The sequence below is a fragment of the Lissotriton helveticus genome, chromosome 3_1, assembly GCF_964261635.1.
Source record: "Lissotriton helveticus chromosome 3_1, aLisHel1.1, whole genome shotgun sequence".
NCBI classification, from domain to species: domain Eukaryota; kingdom Metazoa; phylum Chordata; class Amphibia; order Caudata; family Salamandridae; genus Lissotriton; species Lissotriton helveticus.
The window spans coordinates 431,816,260-431,833,085 of NC_136061.1; the positions used below are offsets into that span (position 1 = coordinate 431,816,260).

Here is a 16,826-nt window from a genome sequence, read left to right on the forward strand (position 1 = left end):
AGAAAAGGAAAAAGAAAGAAAAGAATAGCGATAGAAACAGATAGAGAGAAAAAAGACAGTACAGGTCTGGGACAGATGACTGAAGTAACATACTTACAAAAAACAAAAACGCAAAGACGAGACGGGGGTGGTGACGCCGGGAGACTACGGCAGCAACATCGAGGACAGGCATCAACCTCCAACTCCACAGCTCCAAAAGACAGGAAAATAAAACACATATGATACTCGGGATGACAAAATGAGTGGGAGCATCTGTGAAAAGGGTAGAAAGAAAGAAAAAGGGAAGGTTAATGAGATAACAAGAAGGCAAGAGGCATGCAGAACCAAACAACAAGAAATAGAATTATGAGCGAGTGAGACAATAATCAATAAAAATGGAAACAAGGAGAGGAGAACAGCAACAGCATAATCAGGAAACCATCCAAAACATTCAGACATGTCTGGAAACGTCCATAGCATCAGCCCCATGTTGTCGCAGAAATGCTAGTAATACCGCAGGATCTTCATACGTGGTAGTCTTGTCTTTATAAGTGACCTCGAAGAGGCATGGGTGGAGAAGACCGTATCTAGCATTGAGGGCTCGCAATTGCAGACGTAAGTCCAAAAACTTCTTCCGCCGGTCTGCAGTGACTTTAGAGACATCCTGAGACAAGTAAAGACGATGGCCCTCCCAAACAATTTGCTTCTTAAGTTTGGCAGCTGAGAGAACCTGTAGGAGGTCAGTGTATTGTAAAAACAACATGATGACTCCTCTAGGTTTGTTGGAAGCTTTAGGACCAAGACGATGAGCTCTTTGGATTGACCGAGGCCAATGTAGGAGCATCTAGAATCTTTGAAAGGAAAGTTTGGAAAAAGGTAGCAGGGTTGGGCCCTTCTGTTAGCTCAGGAAGTCCATATAAACGAAGGTTATTACGACGATTCCTGTTTTCTAAATCCTCGGCCTGCCTCTTAAGCACTTGAATCTCGGCCTGCATTGAAGGTATATGCGAGCAAGAGGTTTGAAGAGATTCTGTTGACTGCTCCAGGATGAGAACACGAGAATCAATGGAGGACCATTTATCCTTCATTGCTTGTAGGGTTTTCGTAGTTGTTTCCATAAAAGGTTTAAGAGCACGAAGTTCCTCTAAAATTAGGTCCATGGAAGAGGAAGAAGATGGCCCCTCTGGAGAAGGGGGTCTTTTTTGAGTCGCTTAGAAGCCACTAGTGTCGATGGATTTTTACCATTGGTATGAGTCTTGGGAATAGCGCCATGCATTGTAGTGGGTTTTGACAGAGCACCGTCTTCCATATCTTGAGGAGAGGAGTCAGAATCAGAGCAAGTAGTGTTTTTAGTGGACGCTGAAAGTTTCAAATTACGGAGCCTTCCCATGAAAGAGCAAGGAAAAATACTAAAAGCGTGAAACTCCTTAGACAGGATATGAAGCTTCAGGATTGGCAAAAGTCAAAAAGACATAGAAATAATCCCTCTCTAACGGGCAACTCAACGCAGCCAAAGAGTGAGAGCCATGTGAGGGATACAACAGAAAATTGGTAGGGGCAGTGCGAAGCAAATGCCAGTATGACGCTGGACTCACCAAGTCGGAGTTACAGCCAACAAGTGATGGTAAGGAAACCAATAATGCATATGTATGAGAGATAGTAAATCATACCTCAAGGAAAAAAAAAAAGAAAAAAAAAAAGAAATATCCAGATTACGAAAAATAGGTGAGGCGCTGCACACAGGCGTAGAAAAATGTCATTGAGAATACAGTAATCTTCATGCTGATATCCAAGCGTTAGTACCAATTGTAGCAGCCACCAGAAACAGTTTATAGATCATACAGGAGAATGAAGAGAGCCTGAGAGAAAGTCAACTGCCATAACAGAAGTAGATCAGGAATATCAGTTGAGGCAAAGTCAGTCCCAACAGAAAAGCAAGATAATCCATGTAATGGTGGCTGGAGAAGCACCACAGAAAGACGCGCTGTGAAAATGGTGAAAAAGCGCTCAAAAATAGAAACGGACGAAAGTGCTGCGCTCACCTTATGAAGAAAAACATCTGAAAGCTCATTTCATGCCTCACGGGGAAAGTTCTGCATTGGAAACCTCCGCCGGCATTTCGTCAGGAAAGTGCGCACCGAGCGCACAAAATGGCGGCAGGGACCGGGAGGTCCGGTCCGCGGCAGCTCTTGCAGGGAAAACTGCGGAATTTCAAGTTGCAGTGAAGGCGCTAGGCTCTCCTCACATTCCGATGATGAGGCGAGTCTTTTAAGTGCCCAAGCCGAGTGAAATCCTTCCAGATGTCGGCAAAAGGCGGAGGACGACGCCAGAGCCTCGGAGCTACGCCGCCATCTCGGTCGGCGCGCAAGCCTTCCTTTCACGTTCTAAGTGTGCAGTTTATGTTCTGACACTTTTTTGCTAATCGCACCACCTTCTCCCACACCCGCTTAACTTGGCTTTGCTAAGATCGCTTGCCTTTACCAAAGGATGTAGGACCCTGCTGCAAAATGTCTGAATGATTTTTAGGCACCTATTATTAAGGCATGGACAAATGCAAGAATAATCATGTTGTTCACTCTTTCATGCACTTTACTGCTCCCAGGTAGTGAGGGAGAGTAATAACCCCTCTCTTACTTCCATTATCTTTCATAGAAATAGAGGACTCACTGCCAGTGGACTGAATGATGAACGAATTATTGTACTGCCAGTCATTCTATTTCAATAGATCAGTTTTAAAGATATATTGCCACTGCTCATCCTGCTGTTCTGTAAATGTATGCAGATGCGCCTGGGGTTTCCCCGATTTTACTACTGCATTCTAAATAGTACTGTCCCTTTTAAGTAGTGACACGTGCATTTTCTTCATCCACCTACAACTGCAGTCCAACTCCTATTCAGAGGTAGTTCCAGGGTTGGAGAAGGGAGTGCAGGATTGCATCTCTCTACTAATCTCTACTCACTGCCCGGTGGAAGTGCAGGTGCACATGTCACCTTAAAAGAAGACCTGAAGCCCTGGATAAATCAGACTTTAGTAGAATACTGCAATATGCACACTACTTTTGTCATGAATTTGTGGTGAAATGCTTCTACAGAGAGCAGCAATGTTCTTCTGCACTAAGCACAACTGTAGTAATTTCACGTCTACTTTTATTTAAATTGGAATACATAATTAAAAAAAATATTTGGTTCATTAGCTTCAATAAAACATGTTGAAAATCACCAACAAGATTTTTCACATTAATTGGCCCGTACCTCTGTTGGAACTCTCAGCATGGATTTCTGTGACACCTTCTTGGTGACCCTTCCCTTCAACCCCCAGCTGATGAGTTTCACTACTGCAAATGCAACCGCAGGATTGTTAGTAGGTATCATGAGAGCCATGGCCACATTCTTGCTCCAAAACAGCCTTCTTACTCATAGGGTAGGCCTAAACCACACCCTGAGGAATCTCCCCTCCAGTACGGGGGTCCATTGCCCTCATTGGAGCGCCAGAGGAGATTTAAAGATTAGCCGGGGTTGACTTCACAGTGCACTAATAACTAAACACAAACACACACCTGTGTCTAAACTGGAAAGAAAGAGTGGTTCAATATTACGTAGCTGGAGCAGAATATTCCCTTGAAAGGACAATTTCCCTCATCCATCATAGGTGGTATGCTCGTCATCGGAAACCTCCTCGCCCCATTATACCTAGTCACATGGCAGGCTATAACCCCCTCGCTAGAGTGAGGAGCACAGCGGATGTTTTTTAGAGATATAGTAAATACCCTTATAATGAGCTAAGAGTGGTGAGGTAACCAGAGCATGAATGAAAGACTGTGATCAATAAAACTGGCATACCCTGGACTAGGTATCGCAGTGCGAGGAGGTTCCAGATGATGAAACATGCCAACTATGGTGGGTGAGGGAAATTGCCCTTTAAATGGAATATTCTACTCTAGTTTAGATCCAGGTGTTTGTTTATGTTTAATTGATACTTTACCATCTCCACCTGCCTTCTGTGCTTCCTGCAAGTCTGGACAGACCTGTGGGGAGCGCTGTATATGTGCCAGGCCCAGAAACTACTCGCTGAGAGAGGCATTACTGAATAGGTATTTGCTATTAATGGAGTGAGGGAAACTCTAATGACATAGGTTACTATACCAACATTTTATTTATTTATTTATTTATTTATTTAAACTTATAAGGCGCACAGCTACCCGCAATGGGTTTTCCGGCGCCAAGGGAAAGACTGGAGAAGAAAAACTACAAGACTTAAAGAAGGGACGGCTGTTCGGAGAATCAGTGTTACTGAAAGGACATATTGCTGAAAAAGCCAAGTTTTTAATCCCTTGCGGAACTTAACAAAGTCAGTTTCCAACTTCAGACTCACAGGCAAGGCATTCCACGTTTTAGTGGCCAGGTGCGAAAAGGAGCGGCCGCCCATCTTCACCAGCCTAAATCTAGGAACGACAAAGTCTCCCTTACCTGCAGATCTAAGGGTACAGCTAGGAGTATAGGCATGAATAAGACTTTGTAGGTATTTGGGGGCAGAGCCCTGTTTAATCTTAAAAATATAACATAAAGCCTTAAACTTGATTCTATTTTTAATTTCTAGCCAGTGCAAATCGCGAAGGGCAGGGAGTGCCGATGCTTTCCGGGGAACATTGCGTAGCAGCCGTGCGGCCGCGTTTTGGGCCACCTGGAGTTTTCTCAACATGGTCAGATCAGCGCCAAGGTACAGGACATTCCTGTAGTCCAGGCGTGATGTTATCGGAAGCATCCACAGGATTTTTTGGAGCCATTTGAGGGTGGCAAAACAAATGGCAGCCACTTTGACAGCCTGTTGTCGCATCGTAAGTTTCTCATCGATTAAGAAACCGAGGTTGCGAACCTGAGCCACAGGCTTGGGAGTAGGACCCATACTCTCGGGCCAATGTTGTGGGCCCCAGAGATCTTTGTCTTTACCCAGGATTACAATCTCGGTCTTATCACCGTTCAGCCTCAGGAAGTTTGCCTTCATCCAATCGGCCACCTGAGACAGCCCTAATTTAAGAGCAGAGACATTGCTGCCTTCCCCTCCAGATAGAGTAAAAATAATTTGTGTGTCATCGGCGTACGAGAATAACGTTAAGCCAGCTCCTTCCACAATAGTGGCCAGGGGTCTAATATAGATGTTAAAAAGTAATGGACTAAGGATAGACCCCTGGGGCACGCCGTACGCCGATGCACAGATTTTAGATGATGCTTTAGCCGAGAAAACCTGGAAGGTGCGCCCTCTCAGAAAAGAGGCTATCCAAGTAAGGGCCGGACCCCCAACTCCCAAGGATTGAAGGGATGAGAGAAGAATGGAATGAGACACAGTATCGAAAGCTGCGCTTAAATCCAACAGGATGAGTGCCGATGTCTCCCCGCGATCGACACTGTGTCTCAAATTCTCAGTAACTCCCAAAAGAATGGTTTCTGTGGAGTAGTGGGCCCTGAACCCAGATTGAGATGGATGCAGGTAGCCCGAGCTCTCCACTAAATGTGATAGTTGGGAGTTGATGTGCCTCTCTAAAATTTTGGAGAAGATAGGCAGCAGTGAAATAGGCCTATAGTTGGATAGATTTGAAGTATCCACACCTGCTTTTTTCAGCAGGGGAACTACCATTGCGTGTTTCCACTTCTGTGGAACACATGATTCTCTCAATGAGGTGTTTAGGAGTTTCATCAATACACGGCGAGAGTTTAAGTCAAGTTGTTTAAAAAATTTTGCTGGGAGGGGGTCACAGGGCGATCCAGAATTAATGCTCTTAAGGCAATTGGCAAAGGAGGCATCATCAAAAGGCAGCCACTCAGAAAGTGTAATTGTCATGGGTAGTTGACAGTCTGGAACAGGTCCAGGGGGCACCAGAGGAGAATGTAAGTCTGTGTTCAAAGGGCAAATGCCCAGCGAGTCATAGATTTTCATACCTTAGTGATGAAATAGTCAGCTACTGAGTTGCACTGCTCCTCATTCAGAGCTGGAGGGGCAGGATTAGAGTCAGCTCCTGTTAGTTTTTTTACCACTGAAAATAAGGTGCGAGGACAATTCTGGGCGTGTGAAATGGTATTAGTAATATGAGTAGCTCTTGCGATCTTACATTGTTTATGGTAGTCTCTGAGAGCTACTTTATAAGCCATCTTACGGGAGGGCGAATAGGAGCGTCTCCATTGTCTCTCAAGTGCCTTGCATCTAGACTTAGCGGTTTTCAAACTATCTGAAAACCAGGCTGCAGGGTGACGATATGGCAGGGCATACAGGGGCGTAAGGGGAACAAGTTTATTCACAGCAGAAGTCAGCCAGTCAACGACTGCTGCTTCTGATGTCAGGAAACATGGATTGTCGGTAGGTGAGGTAAGGCTTAGATGCTTATTAAATTCTGTAATAAAAGTGTATCCCAACAACGTGATTTATCCCCAGAATCAACGTCAGATGTTATCTTCCTAAAGCAAGGAAGTGAGAATTTAACAGCCATATGATCCGACCATTCCAAAGGACGAGCAGCTGGTTCGCAATCGAACATAAGATTGGATAAAACAGGATCCAATAAATGCCCTGCCTGTTGAGTAGGTCCAGAATTACAAAGCGCTTCTAGGTCAGCCAAAAGAGTTTTACTGGTTGAACATAGGAGATCTTCCAGATGCAAATTCAGGTCACCTAGAATAGTAAAGTTGGCGGCTTTCAAGACCAGTGGGGCGATGGTTTCAGAAAAGGTCGTTACCCAGGAGATGGAATTCCCGGGGGGGTGATATATCAGTAGACCAGATAGAGTCATCTGGGCATTAATGGCTAATTTAAATAAAGCAGCCTCACATCTCTGAAGCGGGAAAGCCTCAAATTTACAGTTGTAAGTTGATTTAAATATTATAGCAATGCCGCCACCCCTGCCTATATCTCTATCTCTATGTACCATGGCGTAGCCAGAGGGAATGGCAAAGGCAATATCCGGTCCTGAGCTTGCCTGGAGCCATGTTTCCGTTAGGAAAATGGCATCAGGATTCTCATCGACCAGAAAATCATAGATATGATTTTGATGTTTGGGAAGAGAACGACAATTAATGCTCCAGAAATGTAGTTTAGGTGGAATAGAAGAGGTTTTAGTGGCAACCGTTGGGCCCTGTGAAAGGGGGCGATTCCTCCTTTTACATCTGCGCATCCTTCCCAAGGAGAAACAGCAGTTCTTACAGCGAAACCCCTGATGGGGAGGGGAGCATACAGAACAATGCATATTCAACGCCTGTCTATGGGACAACAGGTCCTCAGACGTGTAGGATATGAATGTACCTGGTAGGGCAGAGGTGATTGCACCGGCATCAGGGTTAGTGGCCACGTGGCCCGGTCTGGCACGGACGGGCGCAGACGGGCAGGACTTAGGCTTGACTTCGGCGCGACAGAGGCGCGCCCGCTGATCGCGTCCGCTGCGCGGAGAACCGTCCATCTTGCTTTGCAGTCCCGAGTGCAGCGCGCAGGCGCTGGGACTTGTAGTTTTGCTCAGCATAACATAACATGTGTATTTGTAAAGCGCACGTTCACCCGTAGGTATTTTGGAGCTGAGTAACAGATGTTTATTGTTACGCAACTCAATGATACTCATTTTATCGACCTCAGATGGATGAAAGACTGAGTGGACCTGCCGGGATATGAACCTGTGACCATGAGGTTGAACACAGGCCCCTGCAGTGGACGCGTTAGTACACTGAGCCACTATTCCCATCACTATAATTTTTCTTTTATCACTGAAGGTTTTTTATTTTTTCTTCTGGGCTCAGTGGGAGGCGTCTATAATCCCAAGGGATCATGCAAGCGCTCAAAAGTGTTGCTTTAAAGTGACACACTTGGTGTACCTGAGGACAAGGGAGAAGGCAATGTGATCTTCCAGAGAGCAAGAGCTATGGAAAAGGGTTGTGTGAGATTCTCCCCCTCGAGTCCTTTGCTGTAGTGTGGCACTGGGTGGAGGAAACAGTTTTACAGTTTTGGGTTGCATTATCTACACGCAGGGGTGTTACCTTCTTTTTCCACATGCAAATTAAGTCCTGTGACACCTGGTTATAGGGGTGCATTTGTTTTTAATGAATGCTTCACAAATATAATACAAATCGCGTAAAGATCCAAAACTGATTGGGATAACCTTAACTGATATTATGGTTACCCTTAAATGATTCTGAATATCTCTTTGTTTGAAAACCTAATGCAAGGAAAATGTCTGTTTCCCACGGACAAAACAAAAGAATCAGCCCAAACGAATACCACTAGTAATCAAAGAAGGACCTTTTTGTCTCGCAAGGTTCCAAGTGACACCAAAGGCCACTCTGGCTTTGCTGTCGTTGTCTGTGATATCCCTATAACACTTGCTGTTGACACCTACATATGTCAATATGTAGCACACTAGGTACTGTAACATCCAATGTCAGGAGACCAAAATGTGGACTGAAGCGAAGTGTGACAGAAGACGTGATGTGGGGAGATTAAGGTTTCGTGCCTGTTAGATATGTTCTCACACATGCATTCTGTTAAACAAGTTTCCCCTTTTCTGTGTTTTTTTGTACAAACAATATGGAGCTTTTGGTATTTTCCAACCCTCAAACTACATTCTTCTGAAAATATTCCACCTGCAGCTCAGTTGAGAAGTGTGGAAAATAAGTGTATGCTTGGTGAACATATTTGAGGTAGTGTTGTCTTTGTCTGTCAAAGGTTGACATATTTACTGTTTGTGCTTGTAGATATTTGAAGCACTGGGTGAAGAGTTCTCGTGTGATATTCCCATACACGCATGTACATTTTTTACCTCCATGATGATGATTTCACTTTTCTTAAATAACATGGTGATGAGTATAACCTGGGTAAATCCTTCCCACCCTTGTTAAATGCTGATGAAGCTGTTCGCCCTGTTGATTTAAGAGAAATGCCAGTGGTTCTAAGGGGAAGCCACGATTAAGTGCATTTCGTTTTGTACAGTACGCTGGATGTTGTGAATCAATCACCCAGGCTCCTTACAACAGCTGACACATCTTTTGGACCAGGAACCTGGGTTCAGCCCCCGCACAGTACATCTGTCAGCAGAAGCTCAAGGCCAGGGACCCTTGAGCCCAAGCTCAGGATTACCTTCAGCATGCCCTCCTCAAGACACTCTACCAAACTCATCTACTGTGGCAAACTTTTGATGAGTATTATATTAAAATCATACGGTTCATTATCCTCACCCAGATCCACGGTCTATTAATGAAATGATACTGTAATATATGCTAGAGTGTTATGGATTAGACTCCAGCTATACCTTCTAAAACTCCAAAATTAAGCATGTTTCTTTACTACAAATTCTGGCAGACATCTAAATATATGTTGGTAGATCTATGTTTGCGGAAACAAAATCATGCCTGTTTGCCTTGCAAAAAGAACATTTTCTTTGTAACCTTTGAGACCTGCTAGTGATTGTGAAAGTGTGTAAGATGGTTTTGGAAGCTGTATTTTGTCTCAGCTGGAGATTCCTGTTCTCCTGTAAATGCGAAACGAGAGCACTTGGGACTCTTCCAAAATAGACCTCGTTGGCGGTTTAGGCGCAGACAGTCAAAACAGCCCCGCTTGTCTGCCATGTCTGAGCGGTGCAGTAGTTATTAACCTTTCAAATAAAGACCTGAAGGAAGAGGAGACATATTAAAAATGTGTAGTGTAGCTTGAACCACTTTCTGTCACAGCTAGAACACACCAAGTGGAAGGGACTTAATATTGTCGCCGCAGTGCATTGATGCGTGCGTCTGCCTTGTTTGATATAATACTGTAGCTCAAACCCCGGGATCTCTGCGATCAGATTCTTTTCACCAAAGTTTCTAAAAGGAGTAACTTTTGCCAAGTATCCTCCAAATGCAATGTCAGCACCAACTGGTATTGCTCTTTATAGCCAGTGTTACCGTTTTTGCAAAGGGAGCTACTGTATACGTCTTTAAGTTGAGGGAAAAAAAGAATATATATATATATATATATATATACATACATACATACATACATACACATACATACATATCCTCCAGTGTGATCCACAACGTGCCAGGCACTTTCGGTGCTCCTTCATACAGTTAGTGCGGCTCTAATGGCAGGACCACACGTTCCAATTATCTCAGAAATGTTTCTCCTTGTAACATAAGAGACACACTCACAAGTGAAAATTCTTTCATTATATTCAAAATAAGCCGGCAGTAGGGTTTGTTGGATGAGGTTACAGATAGTCAAACTGCAAAGGTGACCGAAATCTCACATCTAATTCAATCCTTCAAAACCCCACTGCTCTACATGCCAGCTTTTCAGAACAGGAAAGTGGGCTATTTTGAAAATTAATCAAGGAAATGTATTTTCTCCATGGACTACTATTGAAACAGAGGCAATTTCAAGCAGGAAACAGCCAAAATAAATAATTTTTGGCTTAAAAAGTCGGTATTGGCATGTATGCTCCTGTAGCCAGAAAACTCTTTCGTTGGCTGCACTGGAGCACGTGCAGCTACATCCAACTGTTAGTAACGCCAAACAAAAGGAAGGAGAAAATATATAACTTCTCCTTCCCAACGCCATCTGGAATGACTAACCCTTCACCTGACGCGCTTACATCCGACGAAGAAGCCAGCGTGCACCATCAGACACCCTTGAACTCAGAGTCCAGAATTTCTCCAACTGGATCTCCATGGCCACCATCGCCCCCTGAAGAACACCACCAGCAACAGACCCGCCAAGCATGCCTTCGGGTTCACCCTCGAACTACTGACCTTCAAACATCACTGAAAGAAATTAGAAAGATGCTAGTGATCCAGCAAGACCCTCGCCGACCTACACCTACAAATCTGCCCTCAACAGCTACCATCACCGACTCAACCGCATCGAGGCTAGCTCCAATCACACCAAGGAACATTTCAGCATCGTTAGAGAATTCTCCTGCCCGTCTGTCTTGGAAAACATGTTCCAGCCCTCCGAAGACCTCTGCAACACTCTAGCAGACTACTTCCACCACCTGATCGCAGACTACTTCCACCACTTGATCGCAGACTACTTCCACCACATGATCGCAGACTACTTCCACCACATGATCACGGATATCTACAGCCACTTCGACCCCCAACCCACTGACCTCAACCTCCTCCACGCTCAAATCGACTTAGCCCTCTCCCACCGGATCACCTACTGGAAACAGCTCTCGACCAAAGACACCATCACGATCATGAGAACCATCCACTTCAGATCTACAACCTTGGGTGTGAAGAAATCAGCTGCAGCCTCACATAAATCAACACCTCCATCATCACTGCCACCATTCCTGACGCCTGTAAGCATGCAGAGGTCAAGCCCCTACTGAAGAAATCCTCCTCCAACCCCAGCGACCTCAAGAACTACCGCACCATCTTGCTTCTCCCTTTCCCTGCCAAAAAGGCCATCAACTCACCAGCTCACAGGCTACCTCGAAGAACACAACCTACTCAACACCTCCTGATCAGGCTTATGGTCCAACCACAGCGCAGAGACCGCACTGATCGCAGCAACAGACAACATTAGATACCACCCCGACCTAGGAGAATCAGCTGCACTTATTCTCCAGGTCCTCTCGGCAGCCTTCAACACCATCTCCCACAACACCCTAATCTCCAGACTACACAACATCGGCATCCAAGACAATGCTCTCATTGTATCTCCTCCTTCCTCTCTAGCTGGACACGAGTATCTGTCTGCCTCCCTTCTCTTCCACACCCAAAATCATTACATGCGGCGTTCCTTAATGTTCCGCCTTTAACCCCACTCTCTTCAACACATACATGACTCCACTAGCAGACATCGCACGCACCCACGGACTCAACATCATCTCTTACTCCAATGACGCACATCCTTCACAGAAGACGCTGATACCATAAGAACCAACTTTCGCAACACCATGTCCGGCATCAACACCTAGTTGAAGGCCAGCTGCTCAACTTGGAAAAAATGGAGGTGCTCATCTTTGGAAACAAGTCCTCGCCCTGGGATGACATGTGGTCTTCCACCCCTACCGCCCGAGTACACAATCTCCGAATTATTGTGGACAGCAATCTAATCATGACACATCCGGTCAGTGCCGTTGCCTCTGCCTGCTTCCACACCCTCTGCATGCTCCGCAAGATCTTCAGGTAGATCGCAACCTCATCCAGGAAAACTTGACTTGACAACAGCAACACACACTACTTCGGAACCACCAAACCGCTCCTAAAGCGCCACCTGCCATCCAGAACACAGCAGCAGGACTCAACCTCAACGTCCCCAAAAGAACCAACATTTCTCCTCACCTCAAAGCTCTCCACTGGCTCATCATCCAGGGAAGATGCCGCTTCAAACTCCTCTTCCACGCCTACAAGTCCCTCCACAAATCCAGACCTGACTAAATTCACTAGCACCTGACGTTTCACTGGCCTGCCAGAGAGCCCCGTTCCTCCGCCCTGGACCTGGCCCACTTTCCCCACCTTGGCCCACATCCCCCACATCCGATGAAGCCGCTACAGAGATCGTTCCTTCTCCTACATCACTGCCAGGTCTTGGAACGACCTCCCTGTACACCTACACATCAACCCATTCCTTGAAGCCTTCAGGAAGTAACTCAAGACTTGGCTATTTGACCAACATGGCTCCCCGACCTTGACTCACAGTTCCATAGTGCCTGGCGACCACTCGGAAAGACTGACTGATCGAAATTCCGTCCCATGCGTAAGCAATGGTTTATGCACAGGTCAGAATTACAAGTTTGTTTCTTATTTGATTAATTAACAGCCCAATTTATAATCCGGCCATAAGAGACAATTCAGTTTGTGGCATGCGCAATATAAACCATTTATGTTTTCGTGTATTGCAAAATGGTCAAAGCATCTTTTGCCAAGCTAGTGTGGCCGAGCGACTCTGACACTAATTTGCCATTGTGGTCTTTGACAACTTAATGAATCCTTGGAGTTGTGATACCGGATTGCTTCTGTTGAACCAGTCACCTTGTCCAAAAGTAGCAGAGTATATTAGTTTGTAAACCCAGAAACATAAACCTGATTTTCTTCTGTGATGTGCAGTCACCTGGTAATCCCACATTAAACCCAGGCGGAACAGAGTGTAGAGCAGTAGCTTGAAGTGAAGACTTTGTTCATTGTCCTTCTGTGTCCTTGTGGAGAGCAGATGCTAGTGCGGGGGTACAACTGGTCAGCCAAGCACCTTAAGCAGTTCTTTAATCGATTGCAGCTCGTGGCCTACAGCTGGATAGAGCAGCGCACTGTACCTAAGGGAGGCAGTCAGCAGGTGCATGCGCTGCAAGTTCTGTGTATTTTGATAGTCATTTGTCAGACACCCTAACGATGTCTTCTAATAAAATGTGTTTGGCAGATTTCTAATGTGCTCACCCCATTTCCCTAAGCAACTTAGACACTGAAACGTCGTCCTGGCAAGTGATTTTTTGAAAATGAATGCCAAGTTAAAAATGCAGAAAGAGGAGCTTCCAAAGTCATATGTATGTCAGGAAAAGTCATGTTGATCAATACAGAGTTCTCACTCTGCAACGCTTTAGGGCCTCTGCCAGAGGCAGGGAAGTGCTACAGAAATGCCACAGTATAATACAACACAACACAATACAAAGATCTGGAATGTCAGAAAGCCATAGGGCTCTCGTATCCATACCACGTAAATGTGCAAGCACAAACTAAAGCCAGCATGCGTTTTGCATTGATGAAGGACCAGGTTGTCCCACAGCTGTTCGGCGTACCGCCACATCTGCATTGGTCGCTAGTTAGGGCTTCAGTTCACAGCTTGTCCAAATTCAATTGTGCTGAAATTGGGTTTCAGCATGCAGCAAAGCAGGGTGTGCAGTGATTGTATTGTCCTTTTGTTCCTGGTTGAGTCGTCGGCTTGTCCCTCCTGAAGGATTGCATGAATTAAAAACTGTGGCAGGGAGGGGCGAGGGGAGGAATTATCTCGACTGGTGTCAGACCCTGCTGGCACTGGGACTACATGGCTGACATTTGGCAAATTACCTCTACAAATCTCTCCTCTGAAATTTGCACGGTGGTATATTGTAAATTGACAGAAGGCGTCTTTGGCCCAAGGGCCTGAGAAGCAAAAAGGAGTAGATTGCAGAAGGCGGCGGGCGGGTGTTGCCTCTTATTCTGCATGTAACCTAGATACATCTCTAAATGTAATGAGTGTGTGCATATAGAAACACAGCAATATCTGATTATATTCTTAATTAGATCTTGTGTCTTGCTTTGCAGGATTCTGGGTCTCCACGTTCGAGGGATCGAGGAGCACAGCCGCTCTATGCGGGATGGACTGTTTCACGAAAGCGAGAGCATCGTGAAGATAAACAGCGTGGACCTGACCGACAGAAGCTTTGCACAGTAAGCCTTGCCTGCAGTGCAGAAATGTATTACTAGCTCAGTTCCTCCCTGGATTGATGTGCAGGTTGCTGATTTAGTACAACAGGCAGACCCATCAGTGCACAGATGCACCACCGTAAATTCTTACAACCAAGTAGTTACTAGATACAGACCTGTTGCAAGCTTTGCTGGGCTTTAGACTGGGTGTGCCATAACCAATGTGGTTTACAGTTCCATTTGGAGCCAAATGCACTGTAAAGTTGTTATACAAGGGTACTTTTAATTTGGTCTATACCCACACGGTTGTAGTTTTCTCACCTTTTGCAGGTTTTTGCAACAGCAGATTCAGTGACAAGTTCTCAAAGAAATGCCATCAAACATATGACACAGATGTGCTCCGGGCGCAAACAAGGACAATGTGCCCCTTTATGGTGAATGCGCGGCCCCCAGGGCAACCGCGAACTTGCGCTGTCCTGTGGGCAGCGCATTCATGTGAAAACACGGAGCAGCTACTTGCAGCCGCTCCGTGTTTTCACAATGCAGGCGGCACCCCACCTGCACTTTTCAGGGGGATGTCTGGGGTCTATAGGACCCACTTTCTCCCCTCCAGAGGGCTGCTCTCAAGGGGTGCACTCACAAAATGCGTCCCCTGAGGGCTTCTTTGCCCCTGCGCCCGAGTCTGTAATAGGTGTTCACACCTTATTTTTGGAGCACCTATTTATTTAATTTATCCCTGGGATTACGTTTGTATTCTATTACTCATCACAATCACTGATTTTCTTTCTCTTTAAATGATTCCTTTCTAAGAGCAATCTTTTTGTTTTGTGCTATGATGTGAACCTCGCACATATAACAATTTTTTGATACCCTTTGTTGACTTTTACATTTTTTATCGTATTTTCTATTGGACGCCCTGGTATTCATTATTGTTTGTCCTGAGGATGACCATCAAATTCTAATATGGTCGAAACGTTGTTGCGCCTTCATGTGGCCCTGATTGAAGAGGATGCATTTTTGTTAGGTGTTGTTTTTATTTTGTTTTTATTTTGTCTAAGCCACATATATGTATTTTTCCTCCGCCACTTTTTATTTATACACAGCAAATTGTCTTAATGGATGTTTGTGTAACTTATTGAGCGCCATTAGTGTTTTACTGTTTCCATTATTATTGTCTTATTAATACATTTTCTACATGTATACAATTTGAACCTGTGGGCATATCACTTGTTTAAAATACTTCTCTATTCTTTTCTTCTTTTTTTCCTCTCTGGTCTTTTTCTCTTGACTTTATTATTTTTTGCCCTAATTCTTTGGCACTTTTATTTTGTATTTCACACCACATATGAGATTTAGGATTCGAGTCTGTAATATGGTACGGGTGCAGAGCCAAACGAATTCCCTCATTTGCATAGGCCACACCCTATGTAAATGAGAGAATGCACCCTGATGGTAACGCTGGTGCTTTAAGGGCGCCAGCGCTGTCTGTATTACTGAAGGAGAGGCCCAAGCATCTGCACCCCTTCTGTAATACCAAAGTTCCCTGGGGGCTCGCAAAACGGGCGCAAACACCCATTGCGCCCACAGGGCACTTATTGTCATACTGCCCCTGGAACTGCTCGACTGTGCATTGTGTGGAGGGAGATTCCATCCCTGCTAACTTTGATGTTTCTTCCTTCCATCTGTATTTTAAAGGGCTCAGGATTTATTCCGACAGGCTATGAAATACGAAAATGTCCAGGTTGAAGTGGTACCCCCTGAGAACCGTGAACTGTATGAAAAATTTGTAATTGCTCCACTGGTTTCTTATGGAGATGATGGCGTTCCGAAAACAAAAGTCCCACCCCCTATTCACCTGAAGCCAACCGTGAAGTTCGAGGACCCAAGTGGACGAAACAGCCTGGAGTCTGGCGGGCAGTCATCTCTGCCATCAAGCCGAAGTCAAGAACTTGTGCTGTTGAACAAGAATCCGGCTTCCCCGTCGCTCTCTCCTCTTGGTTTTGGCAGCAGCAAAAATGCCAGGAGACTTAGGATAGACCTAAAAAAAGGTAATAATAAAATGAGAACTAATGTACATAGCAATAGTATATAGTTTTCAATTAAATGAGTGAGATGTATTTAGGGGTGATCTTAGTATTGACTGACGATCAAAGCACGCTACCACCCTGGTAATGCAGCTAGAAGGTTATCTTGTTAAGGGAACAAATGAAAATGTTTTTCATCACCTACAAATTTTCTAATTTGTTTCATACATACCACCTGAACATGAATTCTGCAACGTGTCTTGTGTCCCCAGTAACAGTACAGAAGTCGGTTATAGGGTTGTCTGGTGAGGTTAGGTCATTCAGAGTTCTTGGTGCTATGTAAAACAATTAATTCATTGCTATGACATTCTCTCTCTGATGAATGCAAACACTTAGATGTTTAACTCTAATCCAACAGTTGCATATTTTATCTACGGATGCTGTATGGAAAAGCAATGTGAATGTAAATGT

At 44.9% G+C, this 16,826-nt stretch overlaps 1 protein-coding gene across 1 annotated transcript in view; it reads left to right on the plus strand.

Annotated features, from left to right (window-relative positions):
* Window positions 1-16,826, plus strand: part of PARD3B (par-3 family cell polarity regulator beta) — a 2,182,026-nt gene that overhangs the window by 920,964 nt on the left and 1,244,236 nt on the right. Inside the window, exons 7-8 of the mRNA XM_078680290.1 lie at window positions 14,230-14,355; window positions 16,027-16,379. Coding sequence (XP_078536416.1) covers window positions 14,230-14,355; window positions 16,027-16,379 — 479 coding nt within the window. The remainder of the gene's footprint in view (window positions 1-14,229; window positions 14,356-16,026; window positions 16,380-16,826) is intronic.